General features: G+C 54.3%; 1 protein-coding gene across 4 annotated transcripts in view; it reads left to right on the forward strand.

The window, feature by feature from the left end:
• Nucleotides 1–15,065, forward strand: part of ARNT2 (aryl hydrocarbon receptor nuclear translocator 2) — a 194,158-nt gene extending 179,093 nt beyond the window's left edge. For 3 of the 4 annotated variants that reach the window (XM_027089167.1, XM_027089169.1, XM_027089166.1), the window contains exons 16-20: nt 1,201–1,339; nt 2,045–2,210; nt 12,933–13,069; nt 13,665–13,754; nt 14,660–15,065. In XM_027089167.1, the coding sequence (XP_026944968.1) occupies nt 1,201–1,339; nt 2,045–2,210; nt 12,933–13,069; nt 13,665–13,754; nt 14,660–14,758 (631 nt within the window). In that variant the 3' untranslated portion in view covers nt 14,759–15,065. The remainder of the gene's footprint in view (nt 1–1,200; nt 1,340–2,044; nt 2,211–12,932; nt 13,070–13,664; nt 13,755–14,659) is intronic. The other variant, XM_027089168.1, reaches the window with a different exon arrangement.
• Nucleotides 15,066–15,357: the final 292 nt, after the last annotated feature.

Consider the following 15,357-nt stretch of genomic DNA (forward strand, 5'->3'; position numbering starts at 1 on the left):
CACCTTTCCCTGGACCCACAGGGCTACTGCCAGCTCTCCAGCCAGTGCTGGGAGGGCACCGAGGGCCACCCTGCCCCAGAGAACAGTGATCAGAAAAGGCCCTCTGAGCTCACACATTCATCAGGAGGGAGAATGGGAAAGGAGTCCTGTGTTAAGTGAGGAAGTGCTCTCAGGAGGATGGGGATGAAGTTCCCCTTGATCGTGGTTAGTGCAGGAATGTCTTGTCATCTTTGAGTTCTCCTTATTTTAAGCGGGACCGGATAGCATGGAAAACATATTGTAATACAATTAGTGAAACGGTACCCGGTCTTCTTTACTGGTCTATAACCTTCTTTAAAAACCTGGCTGAAAACCCACCTCCACCCAGGCCTTCCGTGATTAGCCCCCTTCTTCCCACGTGATTCGCTCGTGGGCACCCAGCACTCTGCCTGTGCGGAGCTGGCCCTGGGGAGGCAGGAGGAAGAGCCTGAAATGAAACACAAGTCTTCCCCGGTCTCCTTTATCTGTAATGAGCTTGTTGTATAACTGGCGGAACTGGGAAAATCTCACAGAAGCCGTGCCTAGCAGTGCAGCCAGCGCAGGCCTAGGGGCAGAGACAGCGGTCAGGGACTGAGCCTGCGGGAGGACAGGCAGGGAGCACGGGTGACACACACAGCGGGTGTCTACTAAGGACTCGTTGGATTCAACTGAAGATTCACTGAAGGGTCAAAAGAGGTAAACAGCAGTTTGCGCTGGGATGGGGGCGGGCAGGTCCAGGCCCCACCCAGCAGGCTTCCACTGACAGGCTCTTTTCTCTGAAAGCCTGTGGCCTATTTCCTGAATCCTTAAGCTTTATAGGTGCCCCAAAGGAAGAAATTAACCAGAGCACAGAGAGCAAGTTAACACCAAGACTGATTTTTGTTCCAAGAAGCTGCTCTCCTCTGGAAATCATCCGTTGAAAGCAAGAGACACAGAGGGGTGGGATTGGGGCTTCCTAGAGGAGAGTGAGGGGGAGACCCTGTGGGGAAAAAGAGGCAGCAGTGGTGGTTGAGGGAGCCCCGGGGGAGAGAAGGAAGACCGGGGGCTCCCTCTGGGGGCCTTCGATCCAGTGATGCACAGCTCCGGTGGGAGAGAGCGGTGCGCTCCGGGAGAGGTGGCCCGGGACAGGGCGCGTGGAGCTGGGGCGTCTCCCCGGGACGAATGCGTTTGCTTCCCTTGCAGTTCTTCGGTGGTGCACGTGCCTGGTGTGAACGACATCCAGTCCTCTTCCTCGACGAGCCAGAACATGTCCCAGATCTCCCGGCAGCTAAACCAGAGCCAGGTGGCGTGGGCGGGTAGTCGGCCGCCCTTTCCCGGACAGGTATGGGTGTCAGTGAGGGCACTGCCCCCAGGTGCCCAGAGGGTGCAGAGCACCTGGGCTGTGCTTAATTTGCATCCCAGCTCTGAGAAGGGGCGGCACTCTGAGCTGCAGCTGACCACCCCAAACGCAGCCGGGCTCCCAGGAGCACTGGCCACCCTAAGGGTACTTTGAGAACTGGGTCCCCAGCAATGGTACCGAGTCCGGTTTCAGCAGCCTTTTCTCCCGGCAGTCTCGGGGAAGTCCTGGGGAACCTGGGGGAGGGGCGGGCGCACAGAGGTCCTTAGTCAGGAGCGAGCCCCTCACCACTCGGGACCTGCATTTCCCTGGCCCAGGAGTGCGTGAGAACATCAGCGCTGGGACACACGCGTCTCCGTGTGGTCGCTGTGAGGACGGCCGTCCTCTGGGCTGAGGGAGTCTTTGCCAAGGTCCCATAAGCAGAAGGCAGAGGGCCTAGATCCTTGTAGCCCTGGGCATGAATGTCAACCAGACCTGCCCCAAAGATCCAGGGCCCCAGTGCTGTGGTTCTTGGGCCGGCACACAGTGGCCTGATCCCAGGCCTTGTGCCAGCAGGCCCAGGAGGGCCTTTGGAGCCGCTATCGGCCCAGGGCAGGACTGCCGCTGCGGGTGGCAGTGACCAGCCCAGGCCGTGGACCGGGGACACCTGCTGCTGATGCTCTCCATCTCTGTGCTTCATCTCGATTGCAGCCGATCCCCTCCCAGTCCAGCAAGACTCAGTCTTCTCCCTTTGGGATTGGAACGAGCCACACCTACCCGGCCGACCCCTCCTCCTACAGTCCTCTCTCCAGTCCAGCCACCTCCTCGCCCAGCGGGAACGCCTACTCCAGTCTTGCCAACAGGACTCCAGGGTTCGGTAGGTGGGGAAGGAGGGAAAGAATGCCTGGGAGTGTCAGCAAAGATGCTTTCTGAACATTCTGAGTTTGGGGGTCTGAGCCCCAGGCTCCCAGAATCCTGGTACCAGGTCTGGAGAGTTCCAAGCGCCTCTTCTCTCTGGCTATCTGGAGGCCAGTCGTGTCCCTAAGAGACTGGCTGCCTAGACCTCGGCTTTGTGGAGGCTCTGGGACTCTACTCCCTTGCGCTGATGTCATCTGAATGCTATTTTAACCCTTTATGGCCCTTGGCCAGGACTTTTAGGTCGCCCAAGTCAAAAACCCTATAGTCTTATTTCAAAAAACTAGAGAAGTATAGGTTATAGGGATGACCAGTTGTGTAAGTAATAAACACCGTAAAGTTCACTTTTTAATATTAAAAGAGGGATCCTCTCCCACGTAAGAACATCTCGCCCAGCTTTGTTTGCACAACCTCAGACCATCAAGGGTTAAGTAACCACTTCCTGCGGTGCCCTTCCCAGGAGCCCTTACCACTGCTCACCCTGCAGGTATTTAATGGACCCCCTCAGCATGTCTGCCAGGGTCCGGGTTCCATGTCACATGGCAGGGGCTCAGAAGGGACCGTGGGACTGGCAAGAAGCCCGAGCTGGTGCCCATCTCCCCGCAGTGCTGTCCCCGGAGAGAGACAGCCAACAGCGTGCTCGGGGAGGGAGCACGAAGCAGCGCCCAAACATCTGAATCTCCATTTGAGTTGCAGGCTTCCCCTTAAGCCGTGTCAGCCTTAGGAAAGAGCAGCGCCTTGTTCCTAGCAGCTGCTCGCACGCCCTCTCCGTCCCCACCACTAATAGCAGCACTTCCGGCCCCTCAGCCCGAGGTCTCGAGGTCTCGGGGCCCAGCATTTCCCGACTCCTTATCTGTGACTCCCCCTTGGACTCAGCTGTCCCCTCAGCGTGAATCCCATTTCCTTGTAGCAGGTTCTCACGTTCAGCCTTTAAATATTCTTGCTAGATTAGTCGGTGCGTTTAGAAGCACAGAGCCCTATTTCAGGAAGGAGCAGCCCTGAGGCAATTGCTTTCAAGTCAGCCAGGCCCTCAACTAGATCCCCCCTGAGGGTGGAAGCCTCTGGTTCCCAGGAGCAGTCCCGCCTCCCTGCAGTCTCTGCATCCGGCTCCCTCACCGGGATACGGAGAGACCTCCCACCCTCCCCCCAGCCCCAGTCTCGTCCTGAAGGCGGCCGTGGCACACTTGGCATGCAGGCACCTAGTCCTTCCTGGAAGCACAGGGCCCACCTGGCACTGACCTACTCACCAGGCCCTCCTGAGTGCCAGGGCCTCCTGAGTGCCAGGCCCTGGGCTGAGCCCTGGGAACAGAGGGAAGGAGACTCGGTTCCGACCAGCAGTGCAGACACGGAGGCAGGGGAGACTGATGGGAACAGAGAGACAGCAGGCCAGTGCTGGAGGTGCAGCGGCCGAGGCCTACTGAAGGCAGGAGGGTGAGGAGAGGCTCAGAGGAGACCTGGCACTCACCCCGTAAGGCCTAGAAGCACCTCAGTGTGGCTCTAGCAAGAAAAGAGGGGAAGCCACCTGCTACCCCAACAACTAGGGCCTTTAGCTCTGTGAATCTGTCTGGTCTCCACTTAGCAAATGCTAGGCCCTAAAGTGCACATGGAGATGGAACACAGAAAGGACAAAGCGTGGGGCTGAGGCCACCGTACAACCTGAAGACCAAGAACAGGATCACACAAACAGGGTCCAGGCTCAGCAACCATTTTTACAGCTGCCATCCAGCTATCTCACACTCGGATGATAACAATAATAGTTATGACAGTAGCTAACTCTTACAGATGCTTACTACATGCCCAGCACTTTACACATTTGAGTTCACTTAAAGCTCATGGTAGCCCTATGAGGGAGAAACTATGATTATTCCCATTGCACAGATAAGCAAACTGAGGCACAGTGAGGTCAGATAACTTACCCAAGGCCTCACGGCTGGTCAGTGGTAGCATCATGCCTGTGGAGCCAGGTAGTGCCATCTGTGTCTGTGCTCCCATCACTACCCTATCCTGGCCATTCTCTCTAATCCATCATTCAGGGTATCTTAGAATTAACGCGGGAATTGGATGTGTCCTGATTTATAGTAATGAGAAAGGGGCTGGAACCCTTTCAATGAGTGCATGGAAGAGACTGTAAAGTAGAGAAAATAAGGACTGCGGAGCTTCTTGGGGCCTTACCGTCAATACCTTGTTTGTTAACCTCACAGAAGCAGTTTGAGTGGGAAAGGACACAGTTGGCGTGTGTTTGGAAGCCAACTCAGGGGGAGCGATGAGGTGGGGACAGGAAGCTGAGGAGGCGGGAGGCTCAGGCTGGAGGTAGGGAGGAGGACCTTCAGCGGGGTGGGCGCCAGAGTCATCTGTGATGCGAGGCTCCTGGAGAACAGCTCCCAGTGCAGGCGGGGGAGGCCCAGGCAGAGGGGTCAGAGTTCACAGCAGGGTGGAGGACCATGGTGTGGATGTGGCCTGGAGAGCGCACGGACCACGGGATCTGTGGCGTGTGGGTAAAACAAGCAGCTTCTGCCCCAGAGGGCTTCAAGGGCAGGGGGACCTGACCCCTGGCGTGCCCTCCAGCTGGGTCACACTTCTCCGGGCCCTTTGGCATCCAGAACCTCCTGTAGGTCCCTGGGTGGAACGGACCCTCTTCACTGCCACGTCTTGTACAGACTGATCCTTGTGTCTGGAGTCCTGGTGGAGGAGAGGGGGCAAGCTTCCGTTATGGTCAGAGAAGAGAGGAGGCGTGATTACAGAAAGGGTCTGAGGGGTGTGTTATTAACAACGGCTGCTGCAGAGCATGGAGGGGAGGGCTGCAGGGAAGAGCAGATGGGAGTGGGGGAGTGGGGAGGGAGCAGAGCAATCTCGGTAAAAGGTCAGTTTCATTAATTATTAAATAAATATGAAACCATTAAAACAGCTGGTGGTGCTTACATTTGCAATGGACACACCCTGGCCCCGTAGGTGCAGATCTGAGTGGCTCACCTCGCCAGGGCGTGGGTGAGACAGCTGTACCTCGGGGCCTGTTGGTTGGGCCTGAGGGTTACAAGCAAGGCAGCCTAGAGAAGACCACACCCCATGAAGCCTTACCTTGTTGAAGGTGTATCCACCACAGGACACACAAGCTACTGGGGGTAAACAAACTTGCCAGAGGCTGTGGGCTGCAGCAGGTCTGCAGAAGCAGCCTGGCAGTGTTGTGCTCCTACACTGGCTAGAGGGCGCAGGTGGACCAGAGCCAGTGGACCCCCGCACCAGGTGGCTGAGGTTTCATGGAGAGCGCCGGCAGGGTGGAGTTGGCCTGCAGCCCTCTGGGTGATTGAGGATGCTTGCTGAAGCGTGGGTGCCCCTGGGCCTCCTGCACGCTGCTGGTAGACACACGCCGGGCAGAAAAGCCACCCGAACCAGAAGACAAGCCACTTCCTCTGCTGTGCCCGGCCTGTCTCTCCAGCTCCCTCTATTGACAAAACCTACCATTGCACCAGCTAGCAAAGGAGAAATGTTTCCAGGGTCCAGTTCCCATTTCACAAAGCAGGGCAAAGGAGGGTGGATTTAGGGTTTGGAGGCATTCAAATGATAACTGCCAAAGATTTATATGATGCGAATCCCTGAACTGGTTAGTCCTCTGTTTCAACTACCCGCGGGCGTCTGCTTGTTGATATCACCATGTTTCTAGGAGAAATGCAGGGAGCCAGGCAGACGAGTTGCACGATGAAAGTGGTTCAGAGGTGCTGCGGCAGGCCAGGCTTTCATTCCCTGACTTGGCTCGAGGGCTGCATATATGCCTTTTCAGGGCTGGGACTTACTTACATTGCTGTCTTACCCCGTGCTTCCTGATGTAGTAAGTTGGCAGACACAAGCGTGTCCATTGCTTCTCATGTGTCCCCCATGTGCCTTTCAGTTTAGGAAGAGGTAGCTAAAATATCTCATTCCCGCATAGCACAAGTCACAGCTGGCCTAGCAGATTTACCTTGGAGAGGAAGATTGAAAGAATACGTCATTCCAGCAATGTCTGAAGATTCTTTCAGGGAGAAATAGGATGAATAATTAGAGATAGGGAAGCAGGGTAGGATACGCACTGAGAGGGGATTGCAATAACCCGAAATGTTTGCAGACACCCTGTTCCTCTTGCTCCCCACCTCCTGCCCCCAAAACTCAGCCCTGGGCATTCTTCAATTTCTATAATTTGAGGGAATTATAGACCATCCCACCCTTACTAGTTAGTGATGAAAAGACAAGATCTTAACCAGATAAAGCAGAAACTAACACACCATTGTAAAACAATTATGCTCCAATAAAGATGTAAAAAAAAAAAAAAAGATCTTAACCAGAAATCGTGCGAAGCGTGTGATCCTTGCTGTGAGGTGCAGCTCTTGGCTCAGACCCACAGGGAGGCCTTTACCTGGGAGGCGCTCGTAAGAGGATAAGCTGCCCCTTTGGTGCTCTTTGCTGTCTTTATCCAGCAGGGCTTCTGAGCTGCAGCAAAATCACCCCTGCCTGAGAGCCACTGAGCTAAACCCAACCGCTTAGGACCTCTGAGCTGGACTTCAAGTGAACCTTGACTCTTAGGGCAACTTCCAAATCAGATGAATCTCACCGAAAATGTTAGTTAGCAAAAGTGAAATTATAACATTGAGTGCCAATGAATTTTTCTTTTAAGGAAGCTGTCATCCCCTTCCCTCTACAACCTAGAAATCTACAAGCTCCTGAAGATTCTGACTTTGGGTTTAAAAGCCCACCCAGTTGGCCCAGATTGTAGCAGCCTAAAAATATATTCTATTTGGACCCCTGGGCTGGCAGGTGGCCCAGGCATCCAGCCAGGACTGTAGCAGCCTAGGCCTTGCGCAGGAAGCCCACAGAACACAAGAAACAGAGCGTGGCTAGAACCTAGCTCATGGTTTGCAGCCATATACATGGCTTTGGGAGCACTAAGGGAACACAGGGATGTTGGTTAACACTGGGGCTTTTTCCAGAAAGGAACTTGTGGGTACATCTTGAGGGCGGGCCATGAACATGCCCTGTTCACCAGGTGTCTGCAGGCAGGTCAGTCAGGGCCAGGGTTTAGGCTAAGACCCCACATGGCTCTGTCATCCGGGAGAGGTCATGTCGTAGTTATGACTCATTATTTAATCCGAGAGGTCACTAATGCAGCTCAGGAAAACTTTCAGTAGCAGAGGCTGGAGGGAGGGCTTTCCCCTTTAACTCTCCTACCACATGGCCGGGGAACTCATCCTGCAGATGTCTTTGGATGTAACTTTCTCCAGGAAGATGCAGACTGAGTTAGGTCTCGCTCCTTGGTCCCTCCGCACTGCCCTTGCTTCCCTTATAAGCACTCTTACCAATTCCAGTTGCCTACGTACTCATCTTTCTGTCTCAGTGGATTGGGCCATTGCAATCCATTGTATCCCCAACACACTGCTCAGTGTCAGGTACATAGTCAGGGTTCAGTATGAAAGCTGTATTTATCAAATGAATGCACGTGGGCTTCAGTGTCAGAAAGATTAGGTTCAAACCCTGCCTCTGGCATTTATAAGCTAAATGAGTTGGGGATATTTCTTGACATCTTTGAGCCCCGGTTTCCTCATCTGAAAAACGTGGAAGATGGACCCATCTCTTAGAGTCAGAGTGAAGAAGAAATGAAATGAAATAGCGTCTAGAAAGTACCCAGCACGATGCCTAGCACATAGTCAGTACTCCAAAAATACTAAGTCCTTTCCCTCCCTCCTTAGCTAGTCTATGCTGTTTCTACAGCAATCCAGTTAATTGATTTTTTTCTGTTGCACACATTTAAGAAGAGCACTTCCCTCCCCAGAAGTTTAAGAATTTTTATTCTGCAATCTTGTCCCTGTAATTAGTAGAATCACCCCCAGATACAAATGGAGAGCTAATCTTCCTCTAATCTTCCTGCCCCCTCCACCCTACCCTGGCTCTGGCTGTCACCGAGGAAGACTGATGAGAGAATGTGTTTTTGTTTCATTATAAGTCAGCGATGTCCGGGAGGCCTCAAAGGGGAATAGAAGTAAAAGTGTACAGAATGTTCATGTTTCTGCCTCCTCCCCTCTTTCCCTTCCTTTTTTCCATTCCTTTATTCCTGCCTTCAGCAGATACTTATTGAAGCCTCCTTTATTCCAGGCAGGATACTCAGTAAGGCCTGGGACAGACGTAGATAAGATCTCTGGCCTTAAGTTACTCACCATCTGGGGATGAGTCAGTGTAGTATGATGGGCACCATCCCGAGAGACAATGCAGGTGCTGCAGACGATCAGAGAAGACAGAATGACTGAGGGAATCGGTCGTGCAGGGTCACGTTCAGTCGGGACTTTGAGCGTGAGTAGATTCCTGCAGGCACAGAGCAGGGGAAGGATGCCCACGACAGAGAGACCACAGGTGCAGCAGCACAGCGACGGAGCGGTGCGCAGTGTTTGGGGCGGGGGGTAAGTCTACAACGGCATGTGACTAGGGTGAGAGGGGCTGGGGGCACAAAGAAGGGGGAGATGGGGTTTGAAAAACAGGGACCATATGCCAAAGGCTCGAGTGTGCCCCCTCTGAGGAACGTGGACGGTGGGGGACTGTGTTTTTTTGTTTTGTTTTCTTTTGGCCGCGCCACGTAGCTTGTGGGATCTTAGTTTCCCGACCAGGGATTGAACCCAGGGCCACAGCAGTGAAAGCACCAGGTCCTGACCACTGGGCCGCCAGGGAACTCCCATGGGGTGGGGGGGGGCGTGCGGCGAGGGGAGACTGTGTTAGTTTCTAAGCAGCGGATGCCGTTGTAGGAAGACCACCCCGGTAGCTGCGTGGGTCTGGGGGAGATTGGGTGCTGGCCCGGCTCGGAGCACTGGTGGCGGCTGTGAGAATGGATGGAGTGAAGGAGACTGGGCGGAGGGGTGTTTGGGGATGCAGCAGAACCCAGCGAGTGACTGGACATCAGGGCTGGGTGAGAGCAAAGAGTTGACAGGCGTGGTGTCCCCGTCTGGGCTGTCCGAGGAGGTGGGACGATTGTTTTAGGCGTGAGGGGTCCAAGGTGTCTGCCATACTGTTTAGACACGTCTCCTAAGGTGGACAGATGGACCTGAAGCTTAGGAGAGAAGCTGCGCTGTAAACACCACCAGAGATGTGAGATGTGAGTCTGCCACTCCCAGGTCCTCCCTTCACGCCCCTCAGCACAGCCAAATATCAGTCCACAAGTCCTGGCACCTCTCTCCCCAGAATACCTCAGATCCATCCGCTTCTCTCCACCTCACGTCTGGTGCTACTGTCACCTCCTGCAAGGATTACTCCCGCAGCCTCATGCTACCTGGGCTTCTTCCCCCTCACCTTGTCCCCTCGTCCACTGACAGGGTGACCTTCCCAAACGTGAAGGCCTGTGTGCGACGCACCTCAGCCTAAGAGCCTTCAGCAGTTCTCTGCTGCCCTCATGGTGTGGGACCTGACCCTGGTGTGCCCTCCAGCTGGGTCACACTTCTCCGGGCCCTTTGGCATCCGGAACCTCCTGTAGGTCCCTCGGTGGAACGGACCCTCTTCACTGCCACGTCTCGTACAGACTGATCCTTGTGTCTGGAATGCTTTTAACCCCACCTCCAAGCCTTACGCCTGGTTAACTACTAACTGTTCCCCTGCTGCTCTCAAGTGAAGTCTCTGAAAAGCATTTTCTACTTGCCGTAACTAGGTTAGGTATCCCTCCTAAGAGGTTTCTTATTACAGCTCTGCTCAACCTTCTTATAGCACAGCTTACAACTGGATGGACATAGCTGCCTACTCCTCTCCCCCGACCATGCTGTAAGCTCCTAGGAACTGTCTTGGATATAGGAACTGTCTTGTTTCCCAGTGTATGTACAGTACTCGCCTGGAGGCTGGATCAGAGTGGGAGCTCGGGAAATACCTGCCCAATGAATCAATGAATCAGTTCGTGGGGATAGAAGAGGTTGCCCCCTTCCTGTCTGCTGATCAAAGGGAAGGCCTAACTCAGACCTCTGCATTCAGCCCATGTTAAGGGGTGGAGACGTATGTAAGAGCCAGGGGACACCTGGCAAGGAGTGGCGTAGGAGGTGGTGGAACCAAACTCAGGTGTAGTCGGAGAGGTCAGCCAAACAATTCCAAGAAGGTGGTGGTCATAAGTGTCGATACCCAAGAGAGCTTAACAATGAGAATTGAATTTGAATTTCTGTTGGGTTGGGCTCGGCTATACAGACTTCGCTGCAGAGTGATTGCAGAGCGTGGAGGAGGGAGGGAAAGGTGAGAAGACGCTGTGTGTATGGCCAGCAAAGGGAAGGAGAGGTAGACATGGGGCTTGAGGAGCCTGTACTCGTCTGCTAGGGCCGCCATCACAAAATACCGCAGGCTGGGTGACTTAAACAGCAGAAACTTACTTTCTCACCGTTCTGTAGGCTGGAAGTCTGAGATCAAGGTGTCAGCAGGGTGGGTTTCTTCTGAGGCCTCTCTCTTTGTCTTGTAGATGGCCACCTTCTCCCTGGGTCTTCACATGGTCTTCCCTCTGTGCCTGTGTCCGGATTTCTTCTTCTTATAAGAACACCAGTCATATTGGATCAGGGTCCACCCATATGAGCTCATCTCACCTTAATTGTCTCTTTTTTTTTAATATTTATTTATTTATTTATTTTCCTGCGTCAAGTCTTAGTTGCGGCATGCGGGATCTCAGTTCCGGCATGCAAGCTTCTCTCTAGCTGTGGCGCACAGGCTCAGTAGTTGCGCTGTGGCACATGGGCTCTCTAGTTGTGGCACGTGGGCTTAGTTGCCCCGTGGCATGTGGGATCTTAGTTCCCCAACTAGGGATCGAAGCCAGGTTCCCTGCATTGGAAGGTGGATTCTTAACCACTGGACCACCAGGGAAGTCCCCTTAACTGCCTCTTTAAAGGCCCCTTCTCTGAATACAGTCACAGTCTGAGATACTGACGGCTGGACCTTCCACATATGAATTTGGGAGACACACTCAGGCCACGTAGGAAAGAAGAGTGGAGAGAATGAATTCATGATGGGCAGGACTCCAGCATAGATCACTGTGGCAGGAAGGTCCTGGAGGAAGCCGGAGGACTCCTGAGAGGCAGTCGTCTCTGAATATGTGAGGACAGACCTCATGCTGTGCCCCAGCCTTGCTTTCAGCAGAGGTGGCTCTGTCCATCCATCCTCCCTCCGAGCAACAGGTGGCCCAGCTTGTGCTTAGCCTCCTGGGCCTCCAGGATGGGGACCGAGTGTCTGGCCAGTGGGGCTTCCCTCACTGCGCCAGCTGGGGCCGCTGTGCATTTAATCTTGCCATACCAGGCCTGTTCCAGATTGTCCCATTCCGAAACTGGGCCAGGGGACGTGATTCTATGAAAGAGCTCCTCCTGGCCCAGGGAGTCTCATGAGAGAGTCTCAGGTAAAGGCGTTTCAGCAAAGCCAGACGCATTTTTTTTAACAACAGAATCCTACATACACGACAGATTTAAATCCCTCTTGTGCTGAAATAGGGAGTTGTATCCTTCCCTGATTTTCTAAACCCCTTTACCAGCTGTGATCGTGCAGAGCTTGAATGGCACCAGTGGTGAAGCTTTCAAGGGAGTGTATGTCTTATTAAAGCCGTTTATATCTCAGGCAGTAGGTGAGATGTATGTGTGTGAGAAGGAGGGATTGATTCTTCCCCCTGCGCACTGTCTAGCCATCCCCCAGATTAACCCAGTGTTCACTCATCAGGTGGTGTGTAGGGTCGCCTGGGATCGGTAGGACTGTTGAAAGAGCAAGCGGAACCACGATGGGGCCTGTCCTGCCACCCAGAGCTTGACAGTGAGCCCATTGCCTCCAAAACGTTATTGAATGGTTTGGAACAAGAAGAAGTTCCTGTGGGTTTTTTTTTTTTATGCACCTTAGGATAAACTACCCCCTCGGGTTGAATCTTTAAATGTTTTAGACAAAATTCTGCTCATTTTTCTTCGTTTCTGTTGTTCCATTGGGTATTTTTTGTAAAGTGTAGACAGAAGCAAGGTTGCTCTCACTTACAAATTATAATTTGCTGATTCCCACAAAGAGACCTGTCTTCTTGTCTAAGCTGCACCCAACTGCCTTTCCTCCAAAACCAGTGGTGCTGAGAGACCCTCAGCTAAAGAGATGGGCAGAAAGGGCCATGGCTCTGGACCCCCGTGGAAGGACCTTGTGGAACGCCCCATGTGGCTTCAACCAAGTTGCCCAAAAGGCAGCGGGGCTGCCGGAGGTCAGGGCTTGCTGAGTGAGGCTCTTCCTCTGTCAGGGCCAGGTTCCTTTAAGGAGCGGCCTGTGAGCTCAGGGGCGTCTAGAGTGGCAGGGACCGCCTCTCCCTTCTCGTGCATGTCAAGGAGAGGGCTGCTCTCAGCCACAGACAGGCCCCACGGAAACAAGCCTCCAACAGTGATCACAGAGGGCCGAGGGCTCTGAGGCTTCCGGCCTGGGTCACCTGGCAGGTGCACGCAGGGAGAGCCACCCTGTCCAGCCGGTCCCTGCGCCATTCGCCAGAGAGCCCCCTTTCCTGTTTCACCCATCCAGCTCTCGGGTGCACAGCCAACTTCTTATCTATCAGCCAGCGTGAGAGAGAGGGGCACAGCGAACACAGTCAGCCAGCTCTGGATGGAACGCGCCTTTCAGAAATGTGGGACCCTCTGGGCTGCAGTGGTTCTTAGGTCTCCCAGAGCCACGGGATGGCTTTTAAAGGAAGTGTCCTGTGCGTCGGATCTTTCAGCTGAAAGTGGACAAGGTAGCGGGCAGTTCCAAGGGCGGCCCTCGGAAGTCTGGTCGCAGTGGCAAAGCCAGCACCACGGACAGCAGAGCGGTGAGCAGCCGTCCCACCAGCCGCCGGGTCAGACTGAAGTGTTCCAGGTAAATCAGCGAGCACCTTCTCGTAGGTACCGGCGCCTCTCTCTGCTCCCTGTCCCCCTCGGTCTCTGCCTCCCTGCCACAGCACGACTGCCGATAGAGACTGTGAGTGCCGGCCCCTCCCAGGGAAGGTAGTAGCCCTGACTTGGGGGGGTCCAGTAGGAGGCTCGGCTCTTCTCGTGAGGCTGCCTGGGCGCCTTGCCACTCTGAGTTTTTTGAGCCATTCCTGGTCCATCCCTTGCGCCCGGGGCAGCCCTGACCTAAGTGTGCAGCAGCAGTGGACGCTGCCGGCAGCCCCGTGGTGCAGGACGCAGCCCCTTCGGGGTGTTCGGAGCTCCACTTCTCAGCCAGAAAAGTTCTCACTGGGGAAAGGCTCCTGTTGGGGGACATGAACGGGCTTATGCTCCATCCACCCCACCAGGTCTTCATGAGGGAGCCCCAGGTGCCTTCTGTCATGTCCCAGAGCCTGCCCCGCAGAGCGAGGATGGGGGAGGAAGCACCTGGTGGTAGGGCTCTGAGACCCGCAGACTAAGATCCCCCTTCTCAAGGGAGAGCTTTCCCTTTACCCCACCCTCATCCCAAGCACCTTTCCCACCAGGTCGAGCAGCATCTTCAGAGACAAAGGTCTAGAACCCAGATGTCACTCCAGGTCCGCAAAGGGGCAGGATCCTTTTACATATGCAGAGAGGTACCCTGACCTATAATGATTAGCCCCTCCTTCCTCCATCCATAAGGCTCAGCCCCGGCCCATTCTTATGCCTCACAACTGCCATGTAAGGCAGAATTCCCTAACCTGGTTCTTCATGGTCGCGATGCTAAAAAGAATTCTTGGTCAAATAAGTTTGTGAAACATGATTAAACAGACTTATTCGGTTTCTTGACTGCAGGACTTATCAGAGCCTTTATTATACTAACGAGGACTGGGGATTTTTAGGAGGTAGGCAAAGTATACCTTGTTTCCCAAACTCATTTGTCCACAGAATTCTTTCCTCCCAGAGTATCTCATGGGCCAAGAATTGGACACAGCACGCTTGGGACATTTGCCATAAGGGATGGAAACATAGCTCCTCGGATTTTCTGGTTGGGTAGTCTGAGGCCCAGAGAACTTGAAGGACTTGTTAAAGGTGAAGTCTAACCTTGCAGGGATTTGGCCTTGCCCTAGATATATACAGTGAAGACAGGCCACTCAGCTGTTCACACACGTAGCCCTCCTTTTGCCCCTCCCCATGTTGCAGTGCTGCTGCATTTTGATCGTCGGTTGTATGTACCTTGCTTGGCCCCAAGCTGGGTTCTCCCCACCAGTGGGCCTCTTGTCCACCCTGTGTCCTGGCTCAGTTTTAAATAGAGAAATGTCGTGTCCTGACGTTGTATTTGTGTGCTGGAATGACAGCTCCCAGGAGACAACAGCTTCCCAGGATCTCAGACATTTGAGGACCGTCTCAGAGCATCCCTCAGGTGGCCGGTGGCATGTTCCTGGGCCGCCCCCTTAGAGAGATGACCGTGAGGGTGGCTGGCAGGCTGGGCTCCTGGGACGTGCCGGTGTCCAGAAGGATGAGCCGACTCCCCTGCCCTTTCTTTTCTTCTCTCCTGCAGGACATGCTGCCCATGCCAGGAGATCCAACCCAGGGGACCGGCAACTATAACATTGAAGACTTTGCTGACCTGGGCATGTTCCCGCCGTTTTCTGAGTAGCTGCGGACAGAGCAAGGCTTCCACCGGGCAGTGCCCCCCATGCTGTGACATCTACGCCCACGTGAACGGGGCCCCCCCCGCGCCCTGCTTGCCCTGCCGCGGGACCCCCCAGCAGAAGACATCTCGCCCCCCGTGTTCCCCTCACTGCCGTGGTGTTGCTCAGCTTCTAACCCACAGCTGCAGCTGCTCGGCCACCGACCAGGAGCCCAGTAGACGTTGGGGGCTGGTAGTATTTACTGTACTTCACCTGTCTGTGCTTGGGAGGCGAGCCCATTGGGTTCTTAAAACCTGGTTGTGAATAATCTCATATTAGACAATTTTCATCTATAAAAAGTTCAGTTACAGCTCAGAGAGCCCGAGTGGCACCCTCAGGCCTGCCCAGGAAGCTGGAATCTGGTTTCTTCTGGCCTTTAACTCCTGTGTCCGGGTGGGGCTTAGGGGGTGTTGGGGAAAGAGGTGAACAGGATGCACAGGCTTTGTTCTCGGAGCTGGAGAGGAGGAGCCTGGGGACGCCGGGGGGGACGCCGGCTCCTCTGGGCCCTGTCTCAGCCACGTCTGTCTGTGCGTCCGTCGTGCCGTGAGACGTGTGTACGTGGTGC

The sequence above is a fragment of the Aethalodelphis obliquidens genome, unplaced genomic scaffold (assembly GCF_003676395.1).
Source record: "Aethalodelphis obliquidens isolate GAN/ISIS:26980383/991018 unplaced genomic scaffold, ASM367639v1 scaffold65, whole genome shotgun sequence".
NCBI lineage: Eukaryota > Metazoa > Chordata > Mammalia > Artiodactyla > Delphinidae > Aethalodelphis > Aethalodelphis obliquidens.